At 42.2% G+C, this 24,508-nt stretch overlaps 1 protein-coding gene across 1 annotated transcript in view; it reads left to right on the top strand.

Annotated features, from left to right (window-relative positions):
- The first annotated feature begins 18,404 nt into the window (after positions 1-18,404).
- The window catches only part of IGSF10 (immunoglobulin superfamily member 10), a 31,165-nt gene continuing 25,061 nt past the window's right edge, over positions 18,405-24,508 (top strand). Inside the window, exons 1-2 of the mRNA XM_006758965.2 lie at positions 18,405-18,598; positions 20,642-20,771. Of these exons, the coding sequence (XP_006759028.1) occupies positions 18,405-18,598; positions 20,642-20,771 (324 nt within the window). The remainder of the gene's footprint in view (positions 18,599-20,641; positions 20,772-24,508) is intronic.

Here is a 24,508-nt window from a genome sequence, read left to right as displayed (position 1 = left end):
AGAGAGAGAGAAACATCGATGTGAAAGAGAAATATCAATTGGTTGCCTCCAGTGTGCACCAGGGGTTGAACCTGCAATCTAGGTATGTTCCCTGACTGGGAATCGGACGCATAACCTTTTCAGTGTAGGGGATGACAGACACTCCAACCAACTGAGCCATCCAGCCAGAGCTTTTTTGTTTTGTTTTGCTATTAGCCAGAGGCTGTGGTCAGGTCAGCTCTTGTTTCAGTAGTGGTAGATTGCATTCTTATTCAAAAGATCCAGACCCACCCTTTGAAGTGCCCCTCTTCATGGAAGGAGTATACACTGTGCTTCCTTGAAATCAGGTGTGGCCTTGTGACTTCTCTTGATCAATGATATATGGACAGAAATGACATGGACAAAACCTTTAAGAGGCAATTCAGGATCTGGTGTGATCTCTTCATCACTGCCATGGTTCTGACAACAACCATGATAGGAACTGCTCCTTAAGGTTGAGTACCAGAGTAAAGATGACACAGAGTATACTTGCAAATGTGGGATGGACAAGCAATGTCAGGGAGAAAGAACTCTTTGTTATAACTCACTAAGTTTTGGAGTCATTTGTTATCATTGCTTTTTGAATCTTGATTTCTTCCCCTGTGAAATGGGATGATAATACCTGTTTGGGAGAATAATCTAAGAAAATGGTTTTAAAGAGCTGTTCACGATGGCATGAGCCATACCTGGTCGTTATTATTACCTACTCTTGTATTGAAACTTATCTTTATCTAAGCAATTAAGTAATCAGATATATCCAAGCTTTCTTATTTCTAAGATGGACTGCCATCCCCATGTAAAATTTGGCACAAATAAATAAATAAATAAAATTTTGCTATTAAAAATAATAATGGCAAAATAAATTGTTCCATTTTTCAAACATTAATAAATATGATGTATCACTCAGTGTGCTTAGTGCTTGGGACACACACACACACACACACACACACACACACACACACACAGATTGAATCTTTTTGCCTAAAGGATAGATAATATAGTGGACTTATTAAACTTTGGTGGTAATTTAAAGCTTTGCAGCGTTATTACCATCTAGTGCAGTGGTTCTCAACCTTCCTAATGCCATGACCCTTTAATACAGTTCCTCATGTTGTGGTGACCCTCAACCATAAAATTATTTTCGTTGCTACTTCATAACTGCAATTTTGCTACTGTTATGAATCATAATGTAAATATCTGATATGCAGGATGTATTTTCATTGTTACAAATTGAACATAATTAAAGCATAGTGATTAATCACAAAAACAGTATGTAATTATATATGTGTTTTCTGATGGTCTTAGGCGACCCCTGTGAAAGGGTCGTTCGACCCCCAAAGGGTCGCGACCCACAGGTTGAGAACCGCTGATCTAGTGGAATAATTCTAACAATTTACGTATTTTATTTCTAAATAGATACCTTGTTGGGTCTGCTACAGGGAATGAATACAGTTAATTAGTAATTAATAGCACCATTGATGTTAAATAACCCTGCTAATATTTTTAAATGATCATTTCAAAAAGAAAATCTAGTTCTACCACCACATCTTATTTATACTACAAATTTCTTCCATTTAAAGTAGAAAGGTTTAACTTTGGTCCAACCCAAATCTAAGGACACCAAGTCCTCCCCACTAAATGAATGAATTGATTATAATTTGTAACATGTAACATGGTAGTGGGCACACTCATCATCAAGTTCTTAGATGGACATTTCTTTGCCTGCAGGGACTGCATTTTATTTTTTTGCAGCTCAGACACATTATGAGTGCATTTCCATCCCATCAGAAACCATACACTTGGAGCAAATGGACCCCTGAAAGCTACCATGTGAGTTGAACCAACTGGGTGCAATGTAAGGAGGAAAGAGCATGGCCATTGAGACTTGGAGATCCCCGTACAGCATTCTATTTCTATGGCTAAAAGACCAAAAATTATTCATTAAAGTAGAAATGTTAATCAAGAATCTACTATGAGCCCAGCACCCTGGCTTATAGAGAGCTTGTAGAAAGTGCCACAGATATTGAAGGTACATTCTCTGACCTCAGAGAACTCAGTAAACAGAGCTCTGAGCAAAAACTCAATTGTAAACATTCATTGTTATTACTGAGAAGTGGGTGGGAGGAAGGAAAATCGCTTTGCTGAGTCCTGGAACGATTTACTGTGCAATGCCACGTTTTCTATCATGGAAACCAAAACACAAAGTTCCAGGCCAGTCCAAACTGATGTCACTAAATTAAGTATTTGAAATGCGTGCTTTTGCTCAAATCCCTGTCAGCATTACCTTTTAGGAAAAGATCCACTGCAGCCGCCAGCAAGCTTTTAAAAATCAAATAAAATGAAGGAATTGTTTTGGGTATAATGCTTTTGCTGCCAGTTTTTTTCTACAAGATTAATAATTCAAGTGAAATACATAGCCAAAAAAATTGTGTGCTTTCTCTTATTTGAACAAATGTTTAACTAATTACCTGCAGATGTGCTGGAAGACCTGTAGAAGATGAAAATTCACTTACTTTCTACCACTTCAGATGTACATGCATCCTATGGCTCCCTTTTGCATATTAAGGAATTTAAAAAGTAAACATTTGACTTTTAAAAAATCTCCAAATAAAGTCCTACTCAAAACAAATGCAATGTGAACCAAAGTGTCCGTTTTAGCAGCCATTCCTGAAACAATATTAGGCCCTGTTGAGTGAAACTGAGCTGTCAGATTTGAAATAATCAGGGTACTCAGGTCAAAGTAGACTTTCTGAATATACACGAAGGCAAGAGTTATAAAGAACATCCAAAAGAGAGGGGACTGTTAGGACTTGCGTCAGGATGGTGACAATGGCTATCTTTAAGAGGGGGAGGGGGTTGGATTCTGGATGATTTTAATTTTTTTTTATATGCTTCTGTTTTATAAATTTTCAGTGAGCTTGCCTGATTTTCAGATCAGGAAAACAGATATGAATTTAAATTATAAAAAAGAGTTAGATATTTGCAAGGAAAAGTTTTACCTCATTTGCCACAGCCATGACCTCCTCATTTTACTTCTGAAATGGCTTTTAGCTCTTTTCCTACCAAAAACTAAAATGTACTTGAATTTTTAATTTGGTTGCTTAGTCTTATAGCTTCATCTGTAGAATATGTCCTAAATATCATATGATTAATAGTGCTTGACTTCAGAGCTACTGACAAGACCTGTTCGACCTTCAAATAAGCCCTCCTTCATTGGAAGCATGCATTCAAGCCACCGAGGAATTTATCCCTTCCTTCAGGGGCAAAAATGGCTTGTAGAAGGGCCATATATTCAAAGTATTCCATAAGGTCTTTTCTATTATGGCATCATATAGGTTTTAACATGTGCATCAAATTAAAACTTAATCATAGGCCAATATTGGCCCATGACATTATAGAAATAAGCAATATGGTAATTGGTAGTCCTACTAAGCCAGTGTAGCTACCCTGTCTAATAAATAGGTAATATGCAAATTAACCATCACTCCATCACAAAGATGGCAGTGCCCATAGTGGCCAGGGTAGGATGCTGGCAGTGTTGCCCTGGTGATGTGAGTCCAGCGTCCCATGCCCTGGCCACGTGGAGAGAGGGAGGGGCCTCTGGGGGTGACACGAGTCCAGCGTCCCTCGCCCAGACCACATGGAGGGAGGGAGGGGCCTCTGGCCAGAAGCCGGGGTGTGGAATGCTGGCGTTGTTGCAGGCCGGGCTGAGGAAACCCCCACCCCCCTCAACCCCCTCATGCACGAATTCGTGCACCAGGCCTCTAGTAGATATAGAGATATAAATATGGATAGATATAGATATAGATATAGATATAGATAAGATATAGATATAGATACATATGTAGATATATCATACACACAATATTTTGTCTAAATAGAGTTTATTATTTTCAGGGGGAATATATTATTTGGTGCTTACGTATCCAGTTTGTGAGCAATCCACAATCCCCATCTATATTCCCCTTGTCCTCTTCTGGCTAGATGCCTTTTGGCCATTTTGCTCCTTGGGAATATTTCCAGCTATGGGTAAATAGGGGGGACAAAATAGGCGAATTTCAAATTAGTCACTTGGCCTGCTTGCTATTAGCCTTAGGGAAGGTCTGTTGGGAAAAACAGTGAGAATTAGATTTGTGGCTTATTTGTCAGCCTCAATAATTTTTTTACTTTACTTCTGGTATTGCCCTGGATAATGGAGAATTGGTGTTACTGCTTAAATGCCACCATTGCTAAGCTTGACTTGTTTTTATTGAATATGTCATAAATATTCATTGATATTTATAGTAGAGCATATTCACAGTCATAACACGTTTGGGTCCAAAGGTCCCTGTTTAGTTTTTACATAGCCATTTTTGTGCTGTTTTCGTTTTCCAGCTGATCTGTGCTATACAAGAGTATATTCAGGATTTGGTTCTTTGAGCACAGAAAGTTTTCCGTTTCAACCGAAATTTCTAAATTGCAGAGCAGAAATTTGGAGGTGACATGTACTAAATCTGTTATGTTCAGAGAATAAGCTTCATTTGAAAAAAAAAAAAAGCAAGAACATTTAGGTATGTTCTAAATTGTGGTGGAAACTTTGAATGTCATTTCTATTTTCCAAGCAAACGTCACCACATGCACTGGTCGTGTTCTTACATCGGATAGTAAGTACTGTCGCCCAGGAGGCTGTCCTGCCTCACCAGGCACACACGCAGTGTGCACTCAGTGGATTCTTCCTGAGCTTCTCAAAAAGCCCAGTATCGAATTACACAAAGTACTAAGCCCTCCCGGAAGACTGCTGGAAACCATGTGGAATATTTTACCCTACAATGTGGTTGCGATTTAATGGAACTGCCTAAAAAAAAAAAAAAAAAAAAAAAAAAATTACAGGTGTTAGACAAACCCTGCTCATTGTCTTGTTTTACCGGCAAATCCTGGCACACATGTTTTACAGAGGCATAATGGAATTCATTACCACTGAGGGGCAAGAGAGTTGTTAAAGTCAGCTGTACTTTGGGTAGAATCAGTGAGCAAAAAGTAAGCTTTCCAGTATTCTTTATACTAAAGGATAAATATCTCTTGAGTATAGTAAAATGTAGTTAAAGTCAAGGCCTGATTGTTAAATCTGAACCAAAATAAAGAGAAGTTACCCTGAATCATAATTATATTATTTGCTCATAAAACCATCCCAAATTTTCCGTAAATAAATTGAAAAGCTGCCACTAAATAGTGCAGAGAGGAGTCAAGATACATGGGGTAGGTAGCTTAGCTTTTCCAGGTGTTAGGGTGTGGGCATAAAGGGAGTGGTAAAATCAAGGGTAACTACTTATGGTTTCTACTTAAGCAACTATGTAGATAGTGGGGTGCCATTTACTAAGTGGGAGGAACAGGATTTGGGAGACAAGAATGATGAAATGAAAAATTCAGTTTGGATATGTAAAGGGAGTCCTTACATGTTTAAGTAGCAATATCAAATGAGCAGTTTAACATGTGAGCCTGACCCTGGGGGAGAGACATGGGACGGACAATAAGGCAGAAGGTTATATAAAGCACCACTATTGAATTTTAGTGCTATAATTATTTGGAAGAAACATTCTTTTTTTTTTAGGTTAAAAAGTTATCTTCTATTTCCAGTTTGCTAAGTATCTTCCATTATTTTGTTTTTTAAAACTTTTAGAACACAGAAAGAAAATGGCACTGTGGTAGTCTGCTAATGGCTCCTAAAGATATGTTCAGGTTCCATCATGGCGTCAATGCAGAAACAACTGCAGAAAGAACTGTTGGCTTTGCAAAATGACCCACCTCCTGGGATAACTTTAAATGAAAACAGTGTTCAAAGTTCAATTACACAATGGATTGTAGACATGGAAGGTGCACCAGGTACCTTATGTAAAGGGGAAAAATTTCAACTTATATTTAGTAGTCAATATCCTTCTGACTCTCCTCAGGTTATGTTTACTGGTGCAAATATTCCCGTTCATCCTCATGTTTATAGCAATGGTCATATCTGTTTATCCATTCTAACAGAAGACTGGTGGTAATATGCAAATTACCAGTCATCACAACCTGCTCAGGAGGAACTGCACACCCAGATGGGTGGGAGGTGACTGCGTGCCGTCCCCAGCCCCACACACCAGGGTTGGGAGTGTGCTTTGAGCAGCTGCAGCACGGCTTGGAGCACACCCCAGGTGGGTGGCAGCAGCAGCTCAAGCAAAGCAGCCCCTGTCCCAGGTGCCTGGCAGCGGCTGGAGCAAAGCAGCCCAGGTTCCGGTGGGTGGCAGTGGCAGCCAGAGCGAAGCAGCCCGGGTCCTGGGTGCCAGAGGGAAGCGGGTGCCATCAGCCAGGGGAAGGAAGGCCTATTGTTGCACGAATCTTCATGCATCAGACCTCTAGTAAGAAATAAAAGGAAAATATATATTTTGCGTGCATTATGATGTATGTAAAACAAGTACTAAGAAATCAAAGACACCACATTCCTAAGAAACTCCTTCACGTAATCTTACTGTACTTAATTCTGTAATGTGCTTGAAAATGCATTATATATGTACATATATTTCATGTACATGTGCTTGTGCGTTTAATATATAAAGCTTTCATGAAATAACAAGGCTTTGTTACTTTTTAAGTTTTTTCTACTACCAGAGTGGCTGGATTTAAAATATCATTGAATTTTAGTGTAAGAGAAGAAGGGGCAAGGTTTAATAAAATACAGAATTAAGGCATCATATGTCAAGGATGTGATTCTCTAGACATTATCCACCTAAAATTCCTACCACATATGTCAGGACAACAAAAGCATCCTACTCCAAAACTCAGTACCTCAGAACATACCAGTGATATGAGAAGCTTCATATTGTGGCCAATAGCCTTACCAGACACTATATATGTTCTACCCGTAATTACAGTTTTGGATATTTTCACTCCTCTTCCCTGGCTGACCTCAGAAACCACTTCAAAGTTGTTTCTTCTCTAAAGTCAATTTCTAGGGTGGTTAGTGAGATTGGCTATAGTGCACTGAAATCCTCCCCATGTGCTTACAGCTCTAGCCCACACTCTGCATGCTCTCGAAATTCTACCTACATTGTATCACCACTTTCTACACATAGGAATTCATCTTTGAATAGCCTCTGAGACCTCATCTCAAAGAAACTGGAGGTCTTCCCAAAGCTCTTAGATGTATCTTTCACCCATGTTTAAAAAATCATCTTGCTTTATGCAAATGTTCACAGTCATATGAGCATCCATTGACTGCAATTGGATACAGTCAATACTTGTTTAAAAAGCAACATGTAACACTTACAGTGACCAGTTTGATATTAAAGTCCAGACATCTATCTCTAAACTCGTGACAACTATGGCTACTTGGTCATTGTCACACTGCTTCTGTCTTGGCCTTCTCTTGGATCTGCATCTACGTGGGTTCTCACTTTTATCTGTTCCAGCCCTGGTTTTCTCAAGATCCCTGAAAGTCATCAACCAGAAAAGTAAGATATGCCCATCATTCCTCTTTTATTCTCTATATACATTCTGAGAAGTTCTGATTACTAAATGCCTTTTTATATCTAACAACTTTCTTTATCCTTGTAACTACTACCTTAATTTGTCAACTTGGGGCTAGACTATGCAATTGGCTCCTATGTAGGTTTTCTAGTTCCCATAATCTGGAGTCCATGGACTCATCAGAAGACCATGCATTGGATTCAAATTGTCTCTAAGTCTTCCAAAATTGTGCCCATACCTGGTATTTCAAATGATTAAAGGGTTAGAGGCCTGGAATGCTAGTTGTTCATTGATATATAAGTGTCTTAGGGCCATTAGTTTGGTTTTGGTTGGCTGAGATACAATTATATTGGAGCAGGGCTGATAGTGACTGATTTCTTTCTGCCTTCTTTCTCTGCAGGATTGCCTTCAGGGCACTTATCACTTGCTCTAGTAGGCTGTAACTTCATAAAAGGGGTGGCAGGATTCCCAACTACTTCACTGCAGTTGGAATGACTGACAACTTATTTCATTAATTGATAAATTGGTAAGAAAAGTATGGGGCTGGAAATTAGTAATGTGTGTATCTGATTTTAAAAGATGGGTAACAATTTTGAAATCTGTTTATCTGTTAACATGCATATGAGTTTTAAAATCCATGGTTTGTTATACTTGCCAGGTGATATATGACTTGTAAATGCTTGAGTTTAAGTTTGTTGGTGTTAAATGATCTGATTTTGGGATTAGATGAAAAGTGTCATGGTTTATGTGTTAAAGATGAGGAGTAAGAAGTATGTAAACATCAGAAAGGGTAATACCAATGTCAGTAACATAGAGATGAGGGAAGAAGTGCATGGTGATGTAAAAGGTAAAGGAGATGTCTTTTTATCGTCATCATGCTTATGTTGTATCACAAATCAGTGAGCTAGATACCAGGCGCCTTAACAAGCCAATTAATTAGGTTCAGAGCAGATTACCTCTGTCAAATTCTGAACAACCACAGAAAGGAGTATTTCCTTTTTATATCCTTCTAGTTCTTTGTGTAAGTTATTTTTGTAGAAAGCTTGTGACCTTGAGTACATATCATATCTAGCAAACACCTGTCATAAGTATTAGCATATCAATTCCTTATGTTAGATGGCTAGCTTGCAAGGTCAGACTAAGTTTATCTTTTCTATTCAAGCAAAAAACAAAGTTATTTTACAGTCTAAAAACAACAGAGGGACTAGCAAAAATAGCAGAGAATTTCAAAACAGCAGAGAATTCTAAAACAGCAGTTTCAAACAGCAGTTTTTCCAAAGGAGGAATTACTATTACGCTTCACTTACTAGAAAAAAATATCAAACTTCTGAATTTTACTGACATTTGTGTTTAGAAAAAGACTTAGTAAAAAAGAGAGAGGAGTGATTTAAAGAAAAATATTAGGAAAACTGCAGTGAGAGGTAATTAAAATGGCAAGCCATGCTGAAGTTGAAGATGAATGATCAGAGTCCTGTTTAGAGGTTCAGATTAACCCCAAATGCCCATGTCCAACTGCAATATCTTGGCAAGTCCTATGGCTCATTAACGTCAGCCTCTTTCTCTATAACATAGTTATTGAATTTGACATCTACACTAATAAAAGAGAAACATGCAAATTGGTGTCACTCTACTATGCCCATCAGCCAATCAGAGCGGCTATGCAAATTAACCCAACAAATATGGCAGTTAATTTGCATACACAGGCACGGAGCAAAGACTGAAGGATCCGGCTGGAGTGAAGACTGAAGACTGAAGACTGAAGACTGGAGACTGAAGAGGCTTGGCTTCTCCACTATGGCTGAACCAAAGGCCTGGGTCCTGGGTGCTGGAGGAAAACCGGTGCCGGGCGACAGGGGAAGGAAGGCCAAGTGCGTGAATCTTTGTGCAACAGGCTTCTAGTATTTCTTATAAATATTAAATAAGGCCACATTCAAACATGAAAGTGATTTGTAAACCATAAGAATCTGTAGAAATCAATTGCATTATTAAGTATGCTTCAAAAGGGAATGGTCATACTTTCATCTTTGGTATGCTGTGGACCCTTCAAATTTTACAACAGTATAAATGTGAACAGAGGCTGGAGAATATAGGGCATAAGAGCAGGGGTTTTAAAGTTTTAAATTAATTCAATATTATATTCTGGCTCTGAATTATTTAACATCCTTTATCCTCAGCAATCTCACCTAAAAAAATGGGTATAATTTTAGCACCTATCTCAGAAGAATATTTCTCAGAATTAAGCAACACATATAAAACCTTTGGCACATATATGCACTAACAATAAAAGCAATTATAGACATTATCATTATTAAACTAGTGGCCCGGTGCACAAAATTCATGCACAGTTGGGGGGTGTCCCTCAGCCCAACCTGCACCTTCTCCAATCTGGGACCCCTCGGGGGATGTCCAACTGCCAGTTTAGGGCCTAAACCAGCAGTCAGACATCCCTCTCACAATCCAGGACCACTGGCTCCTAACCGCTCACCTGCCTGCCTTCCTGATTGCCTCTAACCACTCTGCTTGCCAGCCTGCTCGCCCCCAACTGCCCTTGCCTCCTGGCCTGATCGCCCCTAACTGCCTCTGCCTTGGCTCCATCACCATGGCTTCCAGGGAGAAGCCTGCAACCACGGTATGTGCCCTTGACCAGAATTGAACTCAGGACCCTGCAATCTGCAGGCTGATGCTCAAATCAGCCAGGGCAACACCAGTCACTTTTAGAACGTTGTATTGCTTCTAGAAGAAACCCTGTGCCACCTTCCCCATCTAGCTGCCTGCCCCACCCAGCCATCTGCACACTGCTGTTTCAGACATTTCATGGGAATGTGACCATACACAATGGGCGTTTTGTGACCGGCTGCCTCACTTGGGTGTATACATCGGAGTGGCGGGTTTCAGGGTCCCATGTGACTGATATTAATCATTTGAGGAGCAGCCGTACCATTTTCATTCCAACAGTGTGTGAGGGCTCGGATTTGTCCACATCCTCGCCAACACTTGGTATCATGTAACTTTTGGTTCTAACCTCCAACGTGACCTCAGGGTCCCACTGAAGCATTGCTCTCTAGAGCAACAATCTATGCTTTTCAATTCACTTTTAAAAGTGGAAGTTGTTTAAAATATCTGCACAAACATCCCTATTGGTAAGTTCTTGCTGCTCAGGATCTGCTGTGACACAGCTTGCAGGGGCTAAGTCTGCCCCAAGCCAGCCTCACCCGCCTGCTGCCTGGTCCTGTCTGGTACTGGGGAGGGCCCTGAGGAGGGCGCTGGCGGCACCAGCCAACCCTCTGCAGGTCTGGCCACAGGCTGCGTTGGACTTTGGGAGCCGAGGGAGGAAGAGCGAGCAGCTTTGGGGCCGTGTCTGTTGTGGTGACTATGCTGCTTCCCGCAGGCTGAGGTGAGTGGTGCGTGCGGGGTGCCTTCTCTGAATGAAGCCGTCAGAGCCGAGGAGCTCCTGGGTGCCCATCTGCAAGCTCCACTGCGCCCACCGTCCTGGCTTCTACACCACCTCAGAAGGCAAAGGTCTGATCAGCAAAAATGAAAACTTTAAAGAGGTGACGTGGGCTCCACCTCAGAGTGGCTCAGACATGGTTCACGGTCCCACATGGGACTGCAGACACCAGTGGGTGTGGGCAGCAGCCACGTGGCCCAGCATGGCCCTCTGGCAGGGCTTGAGTGCAGAGAGGAGCCGGAGCTTCATTGGGAAAGAAAGTCCACGGGGCTGAAGGTTCCCTCTTGAAACACTGATCGCTGGTCACGGTCTAGAACCCAACTCCCATCCACAGAGCCCTCCTCACGGAGTAAAGGGTGCCAGGCAAAGCCTCTTCCTGGCTGTCCCCACAGACCTGTTGGCTCTCCTAAGTCTGTGGGGGCAGATTGTAGGGTTCCCTGCTGGGCAGTGCAGCCACAGCTGCAGCCCTGAGGCCAGGCTCTGGGCTCAGAGCTGGTGTCCCTAGTGCCACAGGCCCCTGATCTGCACTGCCCTGATCCGCAACCCCCCTGATCTGCAGCCCCCCTGGTACATAGCCACCCCCCCCCGATCTGCAGCCCTCCCAATATGCAGCCCACCTGATCTGCAGGCCCCTGATTTGTAGCTCCCCCCAATCTGCAATCCCTCCTTCCACAGCCGCCCTGATCCACAGCCCCCCTGATCTGCAGCTCCCTGATCCACAGTCCCCTGTGCAGTGACTCTGGGCTCATTGTGAATGCATCATTATTCCAGGCCCGTGGGTGTGCTGGCCACTGGAGTGGGGGAGAGGGGGAGCTGGCAGCACTGGGAGCCTGCAGCTGCACGTGGCACTGGGAGCCTGCAGCTGCACAGGTCCCTGCTGTTCAGTTGTTGCGTTATAGCGTCTGGGCTAATTTGCATATTTCTCTATTATATATATAGACTAGAGGCCTAGTGCACAAAAATTTTTGCGCTTGGGGGGGTCCCTAAGCCCGGCCTGTGCCCTCTCACAGTCTGGGACCCCTCAGCGGATGTCCACCTGCTGGCTTAGGCCCATACCCCAGGGGATTGGGCCTAAGCTGGCAGTCAGACATCCGTCTGGCAGCCCAGGAGCTCTCAGGGGATGTCCACTTGCCAGTGGGGAGCAGGCCTAAGCTTCAGTCGGACATCCTTAGTGCTGGTGAGGAGGCAGGAGAGGTTCCCACCACCACCGCTGTACTGGCAGCCATCAGCCTAGCTTGTGGCTGAGCAGAGCTTCCCCTGTGGGACCACACTGACCACCAAGGGGCAGCTCTTGCATTGAGTTTCTGCCTCCTGGTGGTCAGTGTGTGTCATAGTGACCAGTCATTCCCAGTCTTTCTGCAGTTAGGGTCAATTTGCATATTACCCTTTTATTATATAGGATAGGACAAACTGAATTAGAGTTCATCACAAATTACCTCCCAAATTTCTAGTAATTCTGGCAGATTAAATGAAAAGTAGAAAATACATGGAGAACTCTAGCACAAAGTAGTTGTAGAAATTCTCATAAAAAAAAATCTTAAAACAAGTGAACATTCCTAACAAGAGTTCTTTTTGAAACTGACAGTAAAAAAATGACCCCAGTACCAACCCTGGGAACATGAGTATAACATGTCACAGTCTTCTTTCTGTGACTCATTGTAGCAGGAGTCTGAGATCCAGACCTCAGTTAGAAATTGACTAAAGCCATGGTCGGCAAACTGCGGCTCGCGAGCCACGTGCGGCTCTTTGGCCCCTTGAGTGTGGCTCTTCCTAAGCCTTAGGAGTACCCTAATTAAGTTAATAACAATGTACCTACCTATATAGTTTAAGTTTAAAAAATTTGGCTCTCAAAAGAAATTTCAATCGTTTTACTGTTGATATTTGGCTCTGTTGACTAATGAGTTTGCCGACCACTGGACTAAAGAATATGAAGCCATGAGGTTGGTTGCCAAAGAGCTTTGAAAGGAAAGCTGGATACCAAAGGACAACAAATATGTCATATTTCCAAAGCAAGCGTCCAAGTTGGGATATCACATGTAAATCTTTGACTTAAAACCATGTCAGCTCTGCAGAGCTAAAGAGCATGTTCTTATCACACATGTTCTAGAGTTACTTGTAACTCTGAGTCCCTGATTCTATAATTCTACCTTGGTACCCAACATCCTTATTACTAACTGTACTAGTAAATCACTTGGATGCCTAGCCACTGGGTAGGAGACATTCCCAATGTTTGGACAAATGAAGCATCCACAGCTCTGGGTTAAATGTTCAGTCTGTGGTTTCAGACCGCCTGGGTTTGAATCCACGTTGGCTCTCTACCTACAAGCTTCAGAGCCCTCGTGGAGTTCCCAGACACATCAGTCACTTACCTTTATGTGCCTCACCTGTAAATGGTTTTCAGGTGGTGCTATAAAGTTTCAATGAGTTGGCATTTGTAAAATGCTTATAACAGTATTGCCACAGAGTAAAACCTCAATAAATACTGGTATGAGCTGTTTTCATTGTAAGAAATCATTTCCCTAAGCCAGCAATTCTCAAAATGTGGCTGCATGGAAATCATCTGGAAGGCTTATTAATACATAGACCCCTAAACCCACCCCTGCAATTTCTGATTCAGTGGGTCTGGGACAGAGTCAGAGAATTGGTATTTTTAACAAAGTTCAGGGTGATACTGATGTTGCTGGTCCCAGGACCACCCCTTGCAAACCACTGCCCTAAAACATTTGTTCCAAATTCTCATCAAAAGCTTAACTGCAGTAAAACTAGAGGGAGTAAAAGGTCATTTTAATTACATTAATTAAGTATTATGAGTCAAAATATGGGGAACCCTGTCTGCAATTGCACCAGGATTGAGTTGCTAGGGGCAATTCTGTAGGCTATCTTCCTGGACGGTGAGGGTGGAGATGAGGCCAGGAAATTCTACCCAAACAGAAACAGTAGCATTTATATCCAGTTCTCTGATAATCGCTTTCAGAAGAGAGGTTTCTCCAAGTGATCCAAACAGAAAAATCTAAACTGCAGAAAGAACTTCAAGAAAGTTAGAAAGAACTTACAAACTCAACACACACACACAAAAAAACCCCGAACAACCCAATTAGACATTTCTGCAAAGAGGACATAAAGATATCCAACAGACATGAAAAGATGCTCAACATCATTAATCAGAGATGCAAATTAAAACCACAATGAGATATCACTTCACACCTGCCAGAAGGGCCATCATCAATGGATCAGCAAACGACAAGTACTGGCGAGGATGTGGAGAAAAGGGAACCCTCATGCACTGTTGATGGGAATGCAGACTGGTACAGCCACTGTGGAAAACAGTATGGAGTTTTCTCAAAAAATTAAAAATTGAACTACCTTATCACCCAGCAACTCCACTTCTGGGAATATATTCCAAGAAATCCGAAACACTAATATAAAAGAATATATGCATCCTTATGTTCATTGTAGCATTATTTGCAATAGCCAAGACTTGGAAGCAGCCCAAATGTCCATCGGTAGATGAGTGGATAAAAAAGCTGTGGTACATTTACATCATGGAATAATAGCTTGGTCATCAAAAGGAAGGAACTCTCACCCTTTGCCACAGCATGGATGGACCTGGCGATTATTATGCTAAATGAAATAATCCAGTCCGAGAAAGACAAATACCATATAATTTAAATTACATGTGGAATCTAATGAACAAAATAAAATAACAGACAAAATAGAAATAAACTCATATATACAGAGAGTAGACTGACAGCTGTCAAAGGGGATGGGGTAGGAGCTGGATGAAAAAGGTAAAGGGATTAAGCAAAACAAAACAAAACTCATAGACACAGATAACATGGTGATTACTGGAAAGAAAGAGGGTGGGGAGAAGTAGAAGAGGGTAAAGGGGGGATAAATGGTGATGGAAGGAGACTTGATCTGAGGTGTTGAACACATAATACAATCAATATGCAGATGATGTATTATAGAACTATACAGCCGAAACCTATATAATCTTATTAACCGATGTCACCCCAATAAATTCAACTTTAAATAAAAAAGAACTTCGGGGAGCCACAGAACCAAGGACAGCCGGTGGTGATTAAAGCAAACCCAAAAGACCCCTCTGTCAACAGGTGGAGGAAAACAAGGTGGGTGTGGCCGCGCCCCCACTGAGACGCCCTGCCACCGGCCGGGAAGCCTGAGAAATCCCGGGAATTGGACATGAGAGGGAGATGGACAGAGGCAAGCACGAACCGCGCTCTCAGAAATAGTCATGGCTCATTATTCATCCCTGTGCCAAGGAGCCCTGGCGGAGTCCCCACACACCAGTCAACGTCACCCCCCTGCAGCCCCGCCTCTTCCCTCCGTTTGGGAAGTCCCTGCGACCCAGGCGGCTGAGCGGCAGACACTGCGGACAGCGTCCGCCCATGTGGTGCCCTATGCAGAGGTGAGCGCTCAGCCACTCCTTTCCGGGGAAGGGGGACAGACAGGTTGCGAGGGTCTCGGCGTGGGAACGTACGGAGTCGTGCTGCCTCGCGGGCTGGGAGCAATGAGGGTCGGTGCGGATGGGAGGGAGCACTGAAGAGGGAGGATGATTAAAGAAAAGTGGGCAAAGTCACTTTTTCAAATGACTGATGCCGGGCAAAAGGCACACAGAGCAGATTCATCAGTAGGTGGAGATCCTTATTGCTTCACAGACGACAGGTTTGTCCAAAAAAGATGAATTAAGGAGAAACTCCTGGGACCTGAGAGTAAAATGGAGTGATAGGATTAGTTACATTAAGTGACGGCTGCAAGGAGAATTAAAGCACACTGCTGAGGGAGGAGCAAGGACATTTAAAAACCACTTCCCCTGCCTTTTGTTTCTGTGACAAGTTATCCCGAAGGAAGTGTGCAGTCTCTGAAGTGCGGGAGTGCCAGCAGGTCCCTCCAGAGCGTTGCTCCAGAGCTGCCAGCCAAAAAGTTGAAGCCACTCCTTCACTTGGGAGCAAACCTCCCTCAGGTTTGGACATAATTCTCCATTTCCCGGGAAGATTTTCTGTCAACACCTGTGACGGGAGAGGATTCAGGACCAGAAAAGAAGAGCCCAGGTATTGTACACTTCAGTTTCATTACCTACATCGTCAGGTTGAACTTTGTGGATCCACAAGTCATGTTCTCTTAGAATTTTGATTCTCTTTGAAATAGCTCATATGTGGGCACACCCACTTCTGTGTTCTAGCTGAGCAAGAGAATTACCTGCCTCCTGCTGTTCCTTTCTGTGTTCATCTAAGGAAAAGAAGATGGAAATTTTGCCTCCTGTCAGACTCAGTTGTTTATAAGTATTGTAACCAGATGGTCCCAGTGACAAAAGTGGTGGTGAGATCAGTCCTATATTAAATTTTAATTTGGGCTTCATTCTACTGATTCCATTATCTTTAAATCTATAGGAAGATAAAGTAATGTAACATCCATGTTGTTTCTAGCATAGTTTATGACTAAAGGATAGTTGCTGATAGAATCCAAAAGAAATAATTCTATTCTAAGGAACTCTGAGATTTTAAATTGTGAGGGTCACATTTCTTAGAAAAGCATTATAAAGATTTTATTGCAACCCTGTATGTTTTGAATTTCAGGAGAAAATAAGGTTTGGATTCCTGGGCTGGCCCCACATGTGGGTTACAGATAACATTTTCCAACAAGCTGAGCATACTAATATTTCTTCCCTGGTCATGCTGCCCCACTCCCATGGCTCACATGAGGAGGAGACGGGAACAAGGAAACAGCAGAGGGATGTTCTAAGCAGAGCAAAAGCAGACAGCGTCATGCCTTTGGGGGCAGCGTGGCCACGCAAGGCTCAGGCCAGACTCACACCTGCCCAGCCAGTCACTATTGCTTACGGTCATTATTGGGCAATGTGCAACGTGCCTTTTTTGGCAAGGTTTAAGGACACATTAGAAATAGATTTATTTACCGTTCCAGTGGATTATTACATCTCATAAAAATGTTCTGAGGGAGGTTTATAAAATGAAAACACAATACAAGATTGGGCAAAAGTAGGTTTATTGTTGTTCATATAGAAAATAATCCTATATAATAAAGATGACCGTCACACCCTCGAACAAGATGGCCACGGAGTGGTTAGGGGGTGATAAGGCTGGCAGGCAGGCAAGCAGTTGTGACCCAGCAGTCCTGGATTGTGAGAGGGTGCAGGCTGGGCTGAGGGCCCCCCCCCCCCCCGCGCCATGCATGAATTTCATGCACTGGGCCTCTAGTACAATAATGAATGATAATGCAAGGATAAACTCTGTGTTTCACATATGCACACTGTAAATCTATTTTTGCCCCAACCTGTATTATACATTTAGTGATAAAAAGTGTTACAAAATTTAGTTTGATACATATACATGGGAACATATACACAATATATATATACAAGGTTGGAGGGTATCCAGCAAAATGCTAATGATTATATTTGGGTGGTGGGAATATAAGTAATTAAAAAAATTTTTAATTCTTACCAGATGATATTTTTCCATTGATTTTTAGAGAGAGTGGAAGAGAGGAGGAGAGACAGAGAGAGAGAAACATCGATGTGAGAGAGACACATTGATTGTTTATGTCCCACATGCACCCCAATTGGGGCCGAAGATCCAGCCTGCAACCAAGGTACCTGTCCTTGACCGGAATTGAACCCAAGACCCTTCACTCCTGTGGCCGATGTTCTATCTACTGAGCCAAACCAGGCAGGGCAAGAATTTCAATTTTTTTCTACTTCTTTACAGCTTCCAAATGTTCTGTCATACACATGTATTAGTTCTGTGGCCAGATTTTAACCCCTAGAGTGCTGGGGAGCGCGATTGCGCTCCTGTCTTTCGCCAAAAGTGCCGGGAGCGCTATCAAAGCTTCGAAATGGCGTCCAGTTCTAAGTCTACTTTTATTAGTGATGATGATATTGCTAAATATGTCAATGTAGTAAAGGTTTCCTTAAGTTTTTGAATATGTAACTTCATTTACTTGCGATTCATAATTTATTTTCCTAAACTGCTGTAAAATCAGCAAAAATGCCTTGGCAATTTGAGCATAGTTCCTAGGATATTGGTTGGCATTCAAAGGGTTAAAGTTAGCCCAAAAAGCTAATGTAGAAACAGGAAACTAAGCCTTATGTACTTCAGTTGTCACAATATTTTAGTATGGTATTAATTTTTGTCTTTTCAATGCATCCTTAAGTAATAGGGGTTGCTGCATTTTATGAACAAGTGAAAAGCTACGAAGGAATTTTCACAACAGTAAAATGCCACTTGATCACAAAGTTCCAAGGGAGCCCAGCACACACTGTGGCTTGGACAGAGTGAGTTCCCCCATAACAGTTATAAACAGAACTGGCCACTTAGGACCCTTCAGGAAGGCCTCTGAGGGTGCCAGAGTCACTGTGTGTGGTTGTACTGGGCCTTTGCTCAAACCATAGTTACAACTCCGAGCTGTGATGTTTTTCAGAATGAAAGTGAAAGGCGGAGGAATCGCCTGCTTGCTGGTTTCCTTTGCAGTGATCTGCCTGGTGGCCACTCCCGGGGGCAGCGCTTGTCCTCGCCGCTGTGCCTGCTACGTGCCCACAGAGGTGCATTGCACATTTCGGTACCTGACCGCCATCCCAGACAGCATCCCGCCCAATGTGGAACGTATCAATTTAGGGTGCGTGGGGGCCCTCGTCCTATCCCCTTCTCAAGAAGGAATTGTCTCCCGAACACTTAGGACTTTGGGAGATTAACCACAATTGTAATAATATTTCTCTTCTGAAATGAGTGCGTGAGGATTCTAAGTTTGTTGGGCCAATAAGAAAATTTAACTCATAAACTTATTAGGAGAAAGTTCTAGAACCTGAAGTGACTCTTGATAGGTTTCCAGGCCTGTGGCTATAGAAAAGCTTCATTTTCTTTACATTTGTACTGGAAAATAATATAGCTCTTGTTAAGAATTAGGGTTATGGCTTGACGAATCTCAGAGGGAGGTGGAGGTGGGTGGGGAGAGATTAACCAAAGAATTTATATGCATATATGCATGACCCATGGACACAGACAGTAGTGTGGTGAAGGCCTGGGGTGCAGTGGAGGGGTCAGTGGGGTTAAAAACAAAAAGGACACTAATACTTTCAACAGCAACGATAAATTTAAAAAAAAGAACGAGGGTGATGATATATCAGTAAGAGATAACAGGATAGCTAGGAATGTCCTTCTATATATAAAAGATATGTGTGAAACATAGGTTAGGTCCTTTTGGAAGGCCCTTGGGTTTTTTTCCATACAAGATGACTTATTTAAAGTTGTTTTTAAAAATGCATACCTAATTAAATCTACCAAAAGGTGGCTATAATTTTAAAATTCATAAACAACTATATGAACATATGTGTACTCGAACTTAATATAATTTATTTGACATTAGTGAGAACTTACTGTGTGCCAAACACAATGGATGGTACCAGGGATTCAATGAAGAAAATATATATTAATTCCTAAAAGCCATAGATTTTGGGGGGGGAGGTATTTTTAATAGTTTACTGATTTTTAGAGAGAGAGAGAGAGAGAAACATTAATGTGAGAGCATAACATCCATTGGCTGCCTCCTGCATGCCTCTTACCAGCGATCAAGCCCACAACCTGGGCATGTGCCCTGACCAAGATTCAAATCAACAACCTTTTGGTTGGACCATGTTCAACTGAGCCACACCAGCCAGGGCTAGAAACTACAGTTAAAGGGAGAAGACAGATGTACATTTAGTACAACTTAATAAGAACCATAATACAGCAAACGAACTTAGGAACAATCACTGACAATAATAGCTACCATTAATTGTATGCTTTCTATACCCAGGCACTGAGCAAAGCACTCTTCATGTATTCATTCATTTAATTTTTTTTAAGTTTATAAAGTGCCATTCTTTTTTTAAAATAGGTTTTTATTGATTTCAGAGAAGGAGAGGGAGAGAGAGATATATCAGTGATGAGAAAATAGTCAGCTGCCTCTTACATGCCCCACACTGGAGATCGAGCCCATAATCCTACCATGTGCCCTGACAGGGAATCGAAACTATGACCTCCTAGTTCATAGGTCAACACTCAACCACTGAGCTACACCAGCTGGGCTCATTTAATCTTCCTAACCCCTTTGGAGTAGTTTATACTATTTGTATTTTACAAATGAGCATACTGAGGCACAGAAAGGTTACTGATTTTATTCAGGGACACTCCTAATACTACCAAGTGCCTGAGTACATAATCACAGCCAAACCATTTGGCATCAGAGCCCAGGTTTCTTAGTCACTACTTTATAATGATGAATTCCACCCGGGAGAGTGAGGGGAACATGCGATAAAAGAATGGGCTGGGACTTAAAAATGTTCACAAAGGGGTGTGGGGACCAACCTGAAAAACAGCATACACCTAGAGGTTTGAAGTGAGAAGGAATGTGGCATGTTCCGGGAACATGAATCAGGTGATTGTAACAGACTGCAAGGGTTGGTGGAGGGTAGACCGTCTGTGGCATCTGATGAATTTCAATATTTCAAGCACTGGGTTATCTTCTTAGAGCACAGGTGCAACAAGAGAGGCGTGTGTGTGTGTGTGTGTGTGTGTGTGTGTGTGTGTGTGTGCACGTATATGCATATGTTGGCTCTTGCTTTGACATTTGAACTTGAGTTGACAGGCTTAGCTTATGCCTAGAATGCCATTTGTATTTCAGGTACAACAGCTTGGTCAAACTGACAGAAATAGATTTTTCCGGCCTGAATAAGCTGGAATTACTGATGCTGCACAGCAATGGCATTCACACAATCCTGGCTAAGACCTTCTCAGATTTGCATGCCTTGCAGGTGAGACCTGGCGGGAAAGGGGCATGTTAAAGAGGTAAGATGTTCCTCCAAAAACTGCCTGTTCCTACAGCATTCAAAAACCAACATTCTGTAAATTAGAAGTAGACATCATGAGAGAATGTCAAAGAACTGTTTTCTTTTTTAATGCAACAGTATGTGGAAATTAGAATAATAAAGAAATTCTGATGCAAGTTTTCATACCACAAGCTAGTAAAAATATATTAATACCCAGTGATTACTAATGGAAGAGAGAGATAGAAACATCAATGAGGAGAGAGAAATCATTAATCAGCTACCTCCTGCATGCCCCACACTGAGGATCAAGCTCACAACCATGAATGTTCCCCTTACCAGGAATTGAACTGTGACCTCCTGCATCATAGGTCAACACTCAAACACTGAGCCATGCCAGCTGGGCACTAACCCTTTAAAATTTAATCCTAAAAGGCTACTTCTAGTCATGTTTATATTGGAACTGAATCAGATTCCAAAATATAATTGCTATCTTAGAAGTTGGCTTTCTATACAGCAATATACTTTTTTAGTCTCACTTTATTTACTTATGCCCTGCCTTGTTAAAAAAAAAACAAAACTTTAAAAAGTTGTGGAGACTTCGAAGAATGTGTGTTAAGTATTGTAAAAATGATCACTCCAGTAGGTGAGGAAGTACAAGGTAAAACAAATCTGAGGACAAGATCAGATGGCGCACAGTGAAAGGCAGACATATAGGTTAGCATGTCTACATTAAGTAGGACTTGAGGCTTTCAAGAAGTTCACAATTCATGGCATCTATTAATTTTAATAAATGATAATAAAACTATTAGTACTGTTCAGAAGAAGCACAACCACATTTGACTTTAAATCTGTCAGTAACATCTTTATCTATCTACTAATATATATATGACTGGAATGATCAGAACAACTTGGTCGCTATGACAGGCACTGACTGGCACTCAACGCAGGAGCTGCCCCCTGGTGGTCAGTGCACTCCCACGACCAACCTCCCACCAGCTGCCAACCTCCTGTGGTCCCTCTCCCAGGCCTGCAGGGGCTGGTTGGGGCTGGTCCCTAACCTGGGACAGGCAACAGGAAGTGGGTGGCAATGGTTGTGGCCCCTTTTCCAGGGGGGCTGAGGGCTGGCTCCCTCCTCGGGGCTGCGGCCAACCTCCCATGCCCCATCCCTCCCCCCGGCTGGCAGGCTCTGATCAGCCTACCACCTATCTGTCCTGGTGGTGGCACAACAGTGAGGGAAGGAAAGGGGGGAGGCGGGGAACAGCACAGAGGCAGGGCACTGATGATGGCAGCATCAGCGTCTGGCGCCTGTTTCTTCCACACCCGGCTCAGCGACCATCATGTCCTCTCCAGCCCGGCCCTGACCAACCTGGCCCCAGTCGGCCCTGATCGCCAGCCAGGCCTAGGGACCTCACTGGTGCACAAATTTTGTGCACCAGGCCTGTAGTAAAAGATAAAATGCCACGTGCATAGAGCCTTTGACATTACACTAGAGCTGAATAAAGCCTTAGAAGTCAATCCAGGTATGGGATTCTGTTGATTTGACTTACTCAGGCTTTATTTGGAATATATGTGTTCAGAGGACTAGATGGCATACATATTCTTTATTAATTTCTCCACAGATATATATTTGCCACCAGTTCTTGAACAAATATTGAGGACCATTGAGATTGAGCTTGTACTCCCAATTTAGTTTGTCTTTGCTTATTAGGGAACTTGGCATTCCAGAAAAGTACTCTCAACAAAAATGACAGATTGTGTCCAAGCAGGAAAAATTATGAGAAACCATTGTTTTTACTAGCATTTCTTTGTCTTTTTTTGTATAGAAAATATGCTTAATAATTGAAGAACAAGTTAAAGAATATCCACACACAATTGACTTATTCAAAAACTATTTAATTCAAAATCAATTAAAATCAATTTACTCATAATAACCAAAAAAATAGAATACTCCCCAAATATTTATAAACTGATAGATGGATAAACAAAATATGTTACATGTATATAATGAAATACTATTCAGCAATAAAAAGAAATGAAGGGCTGATGCATGGTAAACATGGATGGGTCTTAAAAATATCAGGCAAATTAAAAATAAAAGCTAGACACAAAAGACCACATGTTGCCAAAGCCGGTTTGGCTCAGTGGATGGAGCGTCGGCCTGCAGACTGAAAGGTCCCGGCTGTGATTCCGGTCAAGGGCGTGTACCTGGGTTGCGGGCACATCCCCAGTAGGAGATGTGCAGGAGGCAGCTGGTCGATGTTTCTCTCTCATCAATGTTTCTGACTCTCTATCTCTCTCCCTTCCTCTCTGTAAAAAATCAATAAAATATATTTTTTTAAAAAGAAAAAAAGACCACATGTTTTTGATCCCATTTATTTTATATTATTTTTTTCTTCATTATTATTCTTTTTATTGTTGAAAGTATTACATGTGCCCCTTTTTTTCTCCCATTCATCCCTTATAGCCTGTCCCCACCCCCTATACCAGGTCTTTACCTGCCTATTGTCTGTGTCCATGGTTTATGTATATATACATACAAGTTCTTTGGTTGGTCTCTTTCTACCCACACACCCTCCATCACCTTCCCTCTGAGATTATAGTCTGCTCCACTCATCTCTAGGTCTATTTTGTCCACCAGTTTATTTTGTTCATTATATTCCACTTATGAGTGATACTTGTCTTTCTCTGACTGGCTTATTTCGCTTAGCATGATACTCTCCAGGCCCTCCATGCTGTCTAAAGGGTAAAAGATCCTTATTTTTATTGCTGCACTAGAGGCCTTGTGCATGGAAATTCGTGCACTCAGGGGGGGTCCCTCAGCCCAGCCTGTGCCCTCTCACAGTCTTGGACCCCTCAGGGGATGTCCACCTGCCAGCCTAGGCCTGTTCCCCGAGGGATTGGGCCTAAGCTGGCAGTCAGACTTCCCTCTGGCAGCCCGAGAGCCATCGGTGGGGAGTGGGCCTAAGCTGTTAGTCAGACATCCTTAGTGCTGCCGCAGAGTCCGGAGAGGAAGTACACTGACCACCAGGGGGCACCTCCTGCATTGAGCATCTACCCCCTGGTGGTCAGTGCGCATCATAGCGACCAGTTGTTCCCAGTCATTCTGCCATCAGGGTCCATTTGCATATTACCCTTTTATCATATAGGATAGTATTCCATGCTGCATAAAAGTGCCACAGCTTTTGTATCCACTCATCTACTGATGGGCATGTGGGCTATTTCCAGATCTTAGCTAATATAAATTGAACTGCTATGAACATAGGAGTACATACATTCTTTCTTAGGATATATTCCCAGAAGTGGGCTCAGTAAGTCAAATGGCAGTTCCATATTTAATTTTTTGAGGAAACTCCATACTGTTTTCCATAATGGCTACACCAGTCTGCATTCCAACCAGCAGTGTACTAGGGTTCCCTCTTCTCCACAACCTCACCAGCACTTGTCATTTCTGATTTGTTGATGGTGGCCATTCTAACAAGTGTGAGGTGATACCTCGTCATTTTAACTTGCATCTCTCTGATGATCAGTGACTTTGAGCATTTTTCATATGTCTCTTGGCCATCTGTATGTCCACTTTGGAGAAGTATCTATTTAGATCTTTTGCTCCTTTTTTAATTGTATTATTTGTCATCTTTTTGTTAAGTTGTATGAGTTCCTTATATATTTTGGATATTAACCCTTTATCAGATGTATCATTGCCAAATATGTTCTCCTATATAGTG

This window comes from Myotis davidii, unplaced genomic scaffold, assembly GCF_000327345.1.
Source record: "Myotis davidii unplaced genomic scaffold, ASM32734v1 scaffold316, whole genome shotgun sequence".
Classification (NCBI taxonomy): domain Eukaryota; kingdom Metazoa; phylum Chordata; class Mammalia; order Chiroptera; family Vespertilionidae; genus Myotis; species Myotis davidii.
This window is presented reverse-complemented; position numbering and strand designations above follow the sequence as displayed.